At 31.0% G+C, this 12,631-nt stretch overlaps 1 protein-coding gene across 3 annotated transcripts in view; it reads left to right on the forward strand.

Annotated features, from left to right (window-relative positions):
* The window catches only part of LOC118199002 (uncharacterized), a 78,021-nt gene that overhangs the window by 11,891 nt on the left and 53,499 nt on the right, over positions 1–12,631 (forward strand). For all 3 annotated transcript variants that reach the window (XM_085811456.1, XM_085811457.1, XM_085811455.1), the window contains exon 2: positions 3,291–3,381. In XM_085811456.1, coding sequence (XP_085667582.1) covers positions 3,291–3,381 — 91 coding nt within the window. The remainder of the gene's footprint in view (positions 1–3,290; positions 3,382–12,631) is intronic.

The following is a 12,631-nucleotide window of genomic DNA, read 5'->3' on the forward strand; positions in this document are numbered from 1 at the left end:
ATACCTATTCTACATACAATTGCGAAGGCCTTAGATATTTCAGCTTTGGCCTGCCGAAAAGAAGTCTTTCTTAACACAAACCTACCTCATTTACTGAGTTCTGGAAAGAAGTTATAGAGAAATGGAAAAACATACCTGTGATAATTTTGCGAAAGGTTCTTCTATCATGGCAAGTATGTCGCCAATATATACAACAGGTCAAAGGGAGAGAGGTCAGTGATGTGTTTCAACACCATTAGCCTTTAATACTGTGTTCGGCTTGCCTAACATCTGACAAATACATCACTGAAGCCTCAGTTAAAAGTAAAATCAAGAACTAAAGAGAAAACGTATGACACGGAAAGAAATGGGAAAGCTTATTTTCAAAAGGTCCCATTCCAAAGACTCTACCAAAATTAGGTGCCGTGGCAGAATTCAGGCTGCATACGGTACACGAATATCTCCAAACCCACTTGCACCTCTTTGGTCTACGGAACAGCGCCACATGCCCGCTTTGTCAGGATGGAAGAACGGACTGAGGGCATCTGCGAAGCTACAGCGATCTTGCCAACACACTGATCTTGCAGTATAGTCACTCCCAGCCTATACTGAGAAGCTCGTTGCCGAATGGCAGAAATGCCAAGGGCTGGTACTGGCTAAAATAAGTAAGGTAGAACAGAAAAAAATATTGTTAAGTCGAACATTTGAATAAAAAAAATTTGACATTTAAATATTAAGGGAACTATCCTGATAGCTTTATAAAATATGTTAACCCTCTCTACAGGTATCATTGTTTACCTGTTCTAATATACTATATGGGATTATAAGTAAATTTATCCTGTTAAATACGCGGTAAAAAAAAATTTCACTTCACGCAAAAATATTTTATTAACTTAAAATATTTTTACATTTAAATTACATTTAAAACAAGAAGCAGAATAATATCTCTAAATTATTGTCACTCATATTGAGTTTTAGTAAGGTTTCCTTGCATATTAGCTTCTGTTTGTGCTTTGTCTTCCTCACCTGGCCGCCACTGAACGCTGAAAGAGGAGAATGAGAAAGCGTTAATTCAAATTCAAATTTTGTAGAAAACCTTTGCAGTGAAATAGTGTCTTGTATTATAATTTAAAAATTTGCATCACAAGTACGACGGAAAGTGAATAAGTAAGTCACAAAAGGCAATTACAAAATAAACTAGCTAGATACTCACTTGAAAACTAGTTTTATTTCTCAACATAATCTTCATAATTATTTATACAGGTGTCATACCATTTTATCAGAGCTTCATTATCAGCTGCATAAAGTTCTTTGGGCTGCCGTCTCAGTCCTCAGGTTGTCTTTTATGTTGTCTGCATAAAATTATTTGGGTTATTGTCCATTAGGATTCCATCTTAAACATCGCCATCATTTGTAAAGCGTTTGCCTCCAAGACTTTTTTTTTAGTGCACAATTCTGGAATCAATTCCTCCATCATCTGCGCTGTTGAGTCTGAACAGGATGCCAACTTCTGCACTCATCCCAAACTCTGGAACGGCCTTAAAAAAATTTTCATACTACTGGTGCTTGGCTCTATACTCAACAAACACTTTGTTCCATAAACAAGAAACATTTTTTGCACAGAGTTCTTTTAATTCCCTTCCCCAATAGGATAACATCTCGCTGCTTCTCTTTTGTAAAGTTATCGAGCTTCGTCGTCATTTCAAACTGAACAATACACGTACAACTGGAACTTTTTAACCAAAGTTCTCCTAGAAGTTCTTAATAGTAAATAACAAAATGAATATCATGAACTATAGGATGGTTATGTGAAAATATCCATTGATGTTATCAGGTTCAGTGTTCCTCCTTACTTGCTTGGGGAACATAAAATGACCTGACTCGGAACAGGGAGCTTACTAAAGCTATGTTCAATAAATGTGGGAAGTAGACAAGATACACAGGAAGGGTATACGAAACCCTTTATTTTTCTCTCTTTACAATGATTTCCGGACTTCGGAATACAGAGACCAACCACTTGTGGTCTGAACGGAAGAATATAAAAATATTAACTAAATTCTAACTAAACTAACTTTCGATTAATAAACAAGTGTCTACTTGAAGATTGGCCGTATATTAACAGAAAGGCCGTATGTAGTACAGAGAACTGTTAACACTACGATACGTTTAAAATTTATCAAGAGGATTAAACCTCTGGCCTTGAAGGCAACCAGCAACCGAGTAAAACTGCAATGGCAAGCGGCCCACTCCTAATCACTCCTTCCTCTCTCTTGCTTGGCAAAAAGCCACAACTTAAGTACTTGGCGTTCGCAAGACAAATTTGCATAAATATGTTAAAGCTTTTAATTCTGGCCGGAAGTAGAAAATAAGAAGTGATAGTAAAGATTTAAAATAAAATAAACGTTAGTAAAACTTAAGATCCTTACAATGTTTTCAAATATATCGTGCCAATTTATGGTAAGTTTGATGTCTTTCCCTCGCATTATATTATTTAACCCTTCTGATTAACATATTTTCCATAATTTCAACTTACGGTTTTTAGTTAATTTATCAGAAATTTAAATAAATTTACCATTTTAGCTCCTTAATGAATGCATCTTTTACTAAGACATTTAAAATTATTAAGAACAGCAATTGATATTTGCTCAAATATCGGTAAGAAGGATTGAAACAGAAAATGAATATAGGCAGTATTTTTTAATTTCTTTATTTTAAAATTAATTGTATTACGCAATTCTAAATGCAAGCCCATTTCCAAATAAGTATAGATAGAGGTTGTAATATAAGTAATTCACTAATTCTGAAGATATTAGACTCACAACATTTTGCACAAATAAACAATTTTATAAAATATCTTTTACTGGTTGCCATTTTTATAACTGAAAGATGTTAGAAATTCTATTAAAGTAATGTATAAATATTTCTCATACTTACAAAGAATATTTTAGCATGTAGTTCAAGATTTTATTTCTATTTAAAAGAATTTTGAATCCATCTTCATATTTTCCGCAGCAAAAAGGAAGATTTAGAAAAGTAGGAATACTTGAAAAAATATATTTTTATATATAACCTTTCATTGTACATAATGTGTTTTCTTTGCGTATAATAAATACTTAAGTATTTTTAGTGGAAATAAGATACTTAGAATTTCTGTCACTTTATTTCAACCAAATTGTTAATTTCGAGTGATTTTTTCTTCAAATTGTGATCTATTATCCCTTTTCAGCATTTCTATATCAAACATAAAAATATATATAATATATTTAATAAGTATTTTCTTGATATTTACATTCTTGCCACGTTTCTTTCAGATGAGTTGTTCAATTAATCTTTTAGTTTTGGCAACAGTATTGCTATTTAGCTCAGCATTTTGTAATCACGAATACCATAATCATCACAGAGGTAAGTACCTAGTAAGTGAGTTGCTGAAATTCTACTATCATTTATATTTTTTTGCAAAACAACCTGCTCCACTTTTTTTACTTTAAAGATCTAAATTGTATTTCTTTTATGTCATAATCAACAGCATAAATAAATGGAAATAATATTTCAATGTTATAATATAAAACTTAGTGTATAATCATTATGTACTTGGTAAAATATTTTCTAATAATTCTTTTTTCTTAAATTTAGGATAGATATTTGGTGTTACCGTATTCAAGTAAAAAATTTAAGGGCTATATTAATCAAAAGAATAAAACATAAGATTTCTTTGATTTTTACATTTGAGTTTAGAGTAATATTATGCGTTGCTTAGAGCTTGAAAGCATGTATTCCTATTTTCTAAGCAATCTAATACAACATATTGTTTGAGATAAAGCATTTAATACCATAAACATAAATAATTCATTTTGGTCTTTTACACATTAATATCAAGAGCCAATTATTTATAAATATTTCATCACTTAAAAGATTAATATATACCATATAATATAACTTAAAAGTTTTCTTTCTTCATCGTATCAGGAGCTTATAAGTTTATCTATTAAATTATCCGCTCTTTTTAATACGTTCCAGGACAAATAATTTTAGTTACATAACTGAAAGCATGTAAAAATTATTTTGTTCTTTTGATTCAAATATATCTCTAAAAATAAGTAAAGGTAAAATTTCTGTTTGGGTGATATTCCATAAGATTTTTCTTAATTAGGTGATCTTCTTAGGTTATACATTCATATATGTATAACCTAAGAAGTGCATGCTCATCTTGTAAATCTCTGCTCTGCATTATTCTTGATTACCTAATTTCCATTTTTTAACTCAATAGTGGATGAAGATGTATTAATAGCTAAAGTGCTTATAAAAACGTTAAAATTTTATCCAGTAATATTTTGGAACTTCGTTTTTAAATCCAGTGAAATTAGAATTGCTGAAGTATTGAACGGAGCAAAAGGTATAAATTAACCTTTGTTCCATCGAATTCGTTTGATGTTCTATCATCCTTATCTAGAAAATACGTTTCCAGCATTTTCCTAAAACTGTCTCGTTGTACACAAATTTTCTTGTATACATGACAGCGATAATTTTGCAAAGGATTTTAACATTCTCCCGTACGTGCTCACATGGTGTTAAGTGTCAGCTCGATCAGCTAACAATTGAGAGAGCCGTGATTTTTACCTTGCGAGGGTACAATTCATTTTCATGTTTCCCACTTCGAAAGATCTGATAATTCTGTACATTTCAGTGATCTCTAAAATTATACGCCATAGATGAGGATAATAATAGACGGTTTTCTTCTTTTTACTTAAGGAACAAAATAAATGCACCCTTAAGGATTGAATTTTGATCTAAGAATTAAATAAAATCCATTTATTGCAGTGTGAAATCACTAAATACATGACTGTAAACCTCATAATACAAATGTATAGGTCAGTCTCAATTTATTCCTTTGCCATTTATAAGCAGATAGAGCATTTAAGAGTATATTTTACAATAAATTTGGTTTGAATAAATTAATAAATTTTGCATACTTTTCAGAGAATTTGTATTACTTTAACATTTTCTGAACATAAAAATATCACTGCTTTTTCAATATATCAATTTGCATATTTGACAGAAATGTGACTTTTGAGTATGTCATAAATAAAACACGTATAGCTCATTTTCCAGAAAGTTGTTTTTCACTTCTGTGAATTTATTTAATGCATCTATGCACTTAACCTGAAGTATGTAAATTTTTTTTCCAAAACTTATGTAGAGACATTAGGTTAATTGGAAAAGTCAGAGAGATAAAAAATGAGCAATCGCCTTCGCCGCGAATCGAACCACGAACCTCTGGAATACCGTCCCAGCGCGTAGAACCACTACACCCCGAAGGCACGCTAGGAAAGCGGGAGAAATACCTTATACGTAATTTTAAAAAGCCTGAAAATTTTTGCCAAACTTCTGAATATTTATGCTGCCATACGATAGTAATTATTTTTGTAATCTTCTAGATGGCCCCAAAAACTGAAACTGATATGTTAAAGATAAATATGTATACATAAATTTTCAAACCCTCAAGACAAATTTGAAATGTTACATTCTCATAAAATGATCCTTCCTTTTGCTTCGATATTTATTTGCAATATTCTCCCAAATTATTAGCCTGTTCAATCGTTTAAGTAAAAAAAAAAAAAAAAAAAAAAAAAAAAAAAAAAAGAAGAAGATGCAAATACAGCATGACTTCCTTGTACGGCCTATTAAATTATATAACATTTTTTCTGCATTTCATTTAAACTTATTTCCTCGAATTTCATTAGAGATATATAAGTACTTCTGATGTAATTTACTCAGTTCTCACTTCACGGCAAAACACAAATACGTAAAAACTCAGAATACCCTCATTAAAAATTACAAAGTACAGAAAAACATAAAACATCAAATATAGTTAAAAGAGGGAAAAAATATTTTTACAGTTAAAATTAGAGTTTCTACACAAAAACAAGCAATTCGACCAGCGGGCAAGAAGGCAGATTGTTCGGTACACAAAACTGAAAGATTACTTTTAGTCTCACGGGGCAAAAAGATATTGAAGGTGCAGAAACTGACTATTTTACTGAGTTTCAAATGTAAATAAATGGCGGTTCGTTAGGTTTAACTCGTCACTTAAATATCTAAATTTTTGCTAATTCTACAACTATTGCATGCAGATTAACTAAAAGCATAAAAACTTTAACTGGAAATTAAGAACAACATATTTCAATCATTTTTAAGCAAAAAATGCGCAATTTAACAATGTATAAGAATTTAAAAAAAAAAAACTGACCTTATGGAGCCGAGTAACAGAGTGGGTATAAATATATATATTTATATACATTTAATGCGGCTGATTGTAACTAAAAAGAGCGGTGCGAAACGAAATGTCGTAGCAGTCCTATATACATAATTTCCACGTTCTACGGCTACACGTTCTTGAGTTCTGCGAGATAATACATACGTACGTATAGAAGGAAAAAAAAAAAAAAAAATCTGAAAGATTTCAGATTTTAAAGGGCGTTTTTCTTAACATTTTGTTTGTTACCTTTATTTGTTAAATATCACGTTCTTTGCATTAAAACCATAAAATTCAGTTCAAGAGCAATATCGCAAAATAGTTTTAAATTGAGCATATCTTTAGAATTTACGATACAGAGTCTCGCGCGCTGGAGATAAATTTTTTTTTTTTTTTTTTTTTTTTTTTTAGTAGTCCAAAGGGATTTCAGTCCCGAAGGACTATTGCTTTCGTTTTGGCATTTTGCGTCGGACTCATAAACGTCGGTTCACTTTTCAAACTGTTGCCACAAAATGTTAGAGTCCTGCATTATATTTGAAGAAATTAAATAATGAAAAATCTGCATAAATGATTGTCTATTTCTCGCATTGTGATAAAACAATGGTACATAGAGCCATCGAATTTTGAATGACGAAATCCTACTGCGAATATGGGCATCTGAAATCCCAAATTTGGAATTTGTTTTATTATAGATTTTATATTTTGTAAAACTTTAACGAATTTTTGATTTACAAACTCAATGCTTTAAAAGCGAGAAATGGCAACGTTATATAGAAAAAAAATACTTTTATCTCCAGCTCGCGAGACTGTGTATATCGGAAATTCTAAAGATATGCTTAATTTAACATTTAACATTATTTTGCGATATTGCTCTTGAACTGAATTTTATGGTTTAAGTGCAAAGAACATGATATTTAATAAATAAAGGTAACACTCAAAACGTTAAAAAAAACCCTCCTTTGGACGTAATTTAAAATCTGAAAAATTTCAGATTTTTTTTTTTTTTTTTTTTTTTTTTTTTTTTTTTTTTTTGTACAACACTGCCATTGCTCGCTTTCATATCCTTGAGTTTGTTAATCAAAAAGACGTTAAAGTTTCACTAAATATGAAATCGATCATAAAACAAGTTCCAAATTTAGGCTTCCACATGCCCATATTCGCAGAAAGATTACGTCATTCAAAATTCGATGGCTCCATGTACCGTTGTTTTATCACAATGCGAGAAATATACATAAATTTATGCATATTTTGCATTATTTAATTTCTTCAAATATAATGCAGGACTCTAACATTTGGTGGCAACAGTTTGAAAAGTAAAACGGACATTTATAGTTAACTAACGGAAAATTGCAAAACTAAAACAATAGTTCTTCAGGGACAAAGCCCCTTTGGACTAAAACCCTCCAGAGTCCATTTTAAATCTATTTTACAATCTTTTTTGGCAAAAAAAAAAAATCCTTTAATTCTGTCCATACGTAGAGGGAAAAACATCGTTGAAATGGTGTCCAGAGCAGTTTAAATGGATATTTTCATTGAAATATGATACCAGAAAATTTTCGCAATTGCAATACTTCCTTTACTTCGTAGAAGGAAGTAAAATACAAAATAGGCCTATATTTCATCAGTTTTGCTTGAAAATTATATGGGTATATTTTAACTCTCTTTGGGTATCATCCAATGTTAAAGTCTATGTAGACATTAAGCGACTTATCGTTAAGTTGCGCCCTCAGCATTAACAATAACTATGCAAAGGAAATTCCCTAATGATGCACACAGTGATGGTAATATTTCACTGACGATGATAAAGTTGCTTTTGGAATGCAAGCTTGGTTGCAATAAGGAATTTTATTAACTGGAAATGCAAAGGAAAATGCGAAATTTCTAGCAAGATCACCAAATTGGAACGAAGTTGAAAGAACTATTTTATAGCTGTATCCTAATTTATTACTACAAGTAAAAAAGGAAGGAGAAAATGTGGTTAAATGTATATTCGTCGATTGAAACGACGCTTTCTATTTTTTTTTTTTTTTCCTGTTTCTTTCTTTGTAGAGACATTAGGTTATTTCGAAGCCGAAGAGATGAAAAATGAACAAACGCCTTCGCCGGAAATCGAACCACGGACCTCTCAATTACGCGCTGAGCGTGCAGACCACCACACCACGAAGGCATGCCAAGAAGGCGGGAGAAATACCTTATATCTTTTTAATTATTATTAAGCATTGAAACCATAAAAGAAAACATTTTTTAAGTATAGTGAGACGTATAGCGAAAGGTCTAGTTTTTCCAGATTAAATCTACACATTTATCTACATCTTATATTTACATACATTCACGTCATAGTTAAGCATCAGTTTATGCCATTCCATTTTCTAATACCGCATAAACATTACCTTAATATGAGCAGAGTCATACAATCAATCTGGCGCAGCGAAATATTTAGGAATAATGGATTAATAGTTCTCCGTACATGCCAATAATATATGTTAATGAATGTATATTGCTATGAATGATAAGAATTGTATTTTAATATGCCATGCTAACAAAATGTATACTTCCGAAAATTGAATAATTATTCAAACTAACCAGTTTTTACCTAAGTAGCACATGACGTAGCAAAGATATTCTGTTTCACGGGGTAATGGTGTATACACCTGGGTACCTGGGCCTAAGGCCCTACCCTTATCGAATAAAATTAAAAAATTACTAGTTATGTGAGCATTAACACAAAGAAAATTTCTAAATTAAAAAAAAAAACAGTTATATGAAGAGATTTAAGTAACAAGTTACATAATAAATTTTGTCACAAATAACTTTAAGGTAAGTCGTGATATTATAATAAAAAAGGTAATAAAGTTAAGCAATATATTAATATTAAATTATTAATAACAAGTTAATATGAGATAAGAATTGAAAAAGTGTAATGAAACAGAGTCGACTAATGGGGGAAACATCTGGTGAAAGCTTTTCGAGCCGGTGACAAACATCCTGAAAGGGAGACATACTGGAATTGGTAGAATAAACAAGAAGTAGGTTTACTCTTTCGGTGAAAATTTTAAAAGGGGAAAAGAATAAAAGGCAGGTAAATGATGGATAAGTTTGATCAATTTGAAACATTAAATTAATACTGGTAGCAAAGGCGTTACCACGACCACTTTGCAACCTCTCAGACCAGTTTGCAACGCCTTTGCTACGTCATGTGCTACTTGGGTAAATGTTTATTGAAATACTTTGTGCATAAATCGAAAATATCAGCTCCGACTAGAATGTATCTTCACAATAACAGTTGTCTAATTTGCATATTTTAACAATATAGATCAATTAAAAACATTATAGCTACGAACAAATTTGCATACTAAAACAAAATAAATGATTAAATAAAAATTAATAAGTTAATAAATAATATAAACATTTCAATTGAAATTAAATAAAAAATACTTAAGATGATCAGTGACTTGATAATTAATCAATCAACTCGGCAGACTAATCGATTCATAAAATGGAAAGTTAATTATGTAACGAGAGTTAACAGATACTTAGTAAACGGGAAATAACCTAAACATTACAGTCAGTGCTCAGCAGTTGCCACTCATATTGAATTAAGAAGTTTTCCTGCGAATTTTAAGAAAAAAATAAATGAGGCCTTTTTCATTAATAAGAAGCATAATCTTCCATAACTTTTACACATTTAAATAACAAGGCAATATTATATTGTTAGAACTGTTGGTTAGATTCTGAGGAACCATATTCATTCTTCCACCAATATGGTCTTCTAGTTCTAAGATATCGAACGGCTACTCGCTCTGCAATGGCACTTCCAAAGGTGTCAGAGAAGTTCTGCTGAAATTCAAGAGATATATTTCAGAGATCAAGAGATATGTTTCATTAATTTAGTTTTTCTATCATTTGGGTTTAAAAAAAATCATCGATTTATTCGATGAAGACGCGTGTTAAAATTCAGGAGAAAAAAAGAACTTACATAAGAGTCCACGCGCTGATCTTTCCTACCCGCACCAGCACATCCGAATCGCTGTAACTATCATATATTATGATATTTGGTGTATGTATTTCGCACTGCTGCCTTTTTCCAGATTTAAATGAGTTTAGAAACGAATACTAAACTTCTCTTCGATAAACTGGGAGAAAGAAAACTAGACTGATATTTTAGACTCCAGTTCTGAAATTTTCAGCACCATTTGGGCGGTCATCTTTTGCCACGAGCTCAATCAAATACAAACCATTTACTTCCTCGCATAAAATTCGTTCTCTTCCTCGCATAAAATTCGTCTGCGTGCAAAAAATCTGGGTACATCGTTCTTGGAAACAACTTACCATCTTACAATTTCCAAAATTGTTCTGCTTCGCTTCTGAATCACCAGCAGTATCCCACTAAAAGAATTTTCCAAATGATACTTCGACGCCGTAAGTAGGTTTTAACTCCATGCACATTGAAATTATACCTGTATAAAAGTTCGTAGAGAAACTTGCTTCGAAAAAAGCTCTTGTTACGCGTAGGAATAACATAATACTATTTTTTGCATCTGATGAAGATACTGATCAAACTGAATTTGATAATAATTAAAATGCCTTGTGTTCCTTTCATGAAAAAGAGAAATCAGATTAATTGTTTTATTCATAAAATATCAGTATTTTTAAATGATTAAATACAGTTGTGCAAACCAGTGTATTAGTTTTAAATATTTCAAAATTTTTAGAGTACTTTATTTAATTATGTGAGTTCCTTTTTATGATGATATAGAGTTATAACACGTTGACGTTTTATAATTTTATTCTATGCTAGGTTTCTATGCTAGGCTGAATTATAATTTTTATTTACATCCTTAATAAAAGAAAATATCTTGTGCTTAAAGAAACGTTATTAGATCCCTCCCCCCCCCCAAAAAAAAATATTACTTGCATTTACAAACAAAAGGATAATACAAAATGCGTTTCGCTTTTAATATTTAGGTTTGCGGCACTCTCGTAGTTTAAAGGGCCTGTAATTGTTGGCAGAGGTTCGCTTTTCCCCCTTTTCTTTGAAGTGAAATGCTTTCAGATTTAAAACGATAGCTAAACAAATAAATATATAAAAATAAAAAAAATATAGCAAAGAAAGATGGAAGCTTTATCTTCTACGTGCTAAGGTTTATTTTCCTACATATTTTCTTTTCTTATTTTATGCTCAAATATTCTTTAAGGTGCTTTGCTGTATAAAATACCTCAAAAATTGCCTTTTATGTACTTATATATATTGCGATATATATTTTTCTACTATCAAATGACGCCATACATAAAATTCCTAACTCTGGTTCTATATTTAATTTACGTTACAGCGTTATTTTCACATTATAATGAAAATTTCCAGGTATTGTTAATAGCTGTTTTTAATTTTTACTTCCTTGTACGAAGTAAAAAGGAAGTATTGTAATTGCAAAAAGTTTCAGGCAGCATATTTCAACGAAAATATCCATTTTGACCGCTATCGAATGCAATTTAACGATGTTTTTGCGTGATATCTGTACGTAAGGACAGAATAAAATACTCTTTTCCTTCAAAAAAATTATAAAACTGCTTTAAAATAAATTCTGAAGAGAATTTTTCGTGGCGTCTGTACGAACGTATGTACGTACGTGCGTACGTAAGTATCTCGCATAACTCAAAAACGAGTAGCCTCAGAAGGTTGAAATTTTGTATATAGGACTGCTATAACATGTAGATGTGCACCTCGTATTTTGGTTGCAATCGGCTGCACCAAACCTGTATAAATATATTTATATATATATTCACTCTATTACCCGGCTCAGTGATCTCAGTTTCTTTACACTTATATGTTTGTAAATTGTACATTTTTTTCTTTAAAAATGATTGAATTATATTGTTTTTATCTTCCGGTTAAGGATTTTATGCCTTTAGTAAATCTGTGTGCAATATTTTTAGAATTATCAGCAATTTTAAAGTTGTTTAATTGCCGCTAAGCCTGTTTTTAATGGCGGCCATTGATGTTTACATTTGAAACAGGAGACTAGTGGATTTGTTGCCAATCTAGAGAAACTTAGCTTCGCAACAGCAAAGATAACGCATTCATTTATTATTGCCAATTAAATCATGATTAATTCTTTCTGGAATTTTTTCGGGGAAATAAGCGTTTGAGATTTACTTCGTAATTTTTAATATAGATATTTTGAGTTTTTATGTATTTTTGCCTTCTCGCGAAGTAAGAACTGAATTAATTAAATAAGAAATACTCAATTGTCTGTGAAAAACTGTTTCTTTTTTTTTTATTTGCTTAATTTCTTTTATACATAATTCTAGCTTTATTATAGTATTTGAATAGAACATGTGGGAACGATTAGATAATTCTTTAAATGATATACATTTTGTGCATTCTGAGTTATAATATGA

Source organism: Stegodyphus dumicola, chromosome 2 (genome assembly GCF_044657685.1).
Source record: "Stegodyphus dumicola isolate Sdum_Otavi_A_Nest chromosome 2, ASM4465768v1".
In the NCBI taxonomy this organism is placed as follows: Eukaryota; Metazoa; Arthropoda; class Arachnida; order Araneae; family Eresidae; genus Stegodyphus; species Stegodyphus dumicola.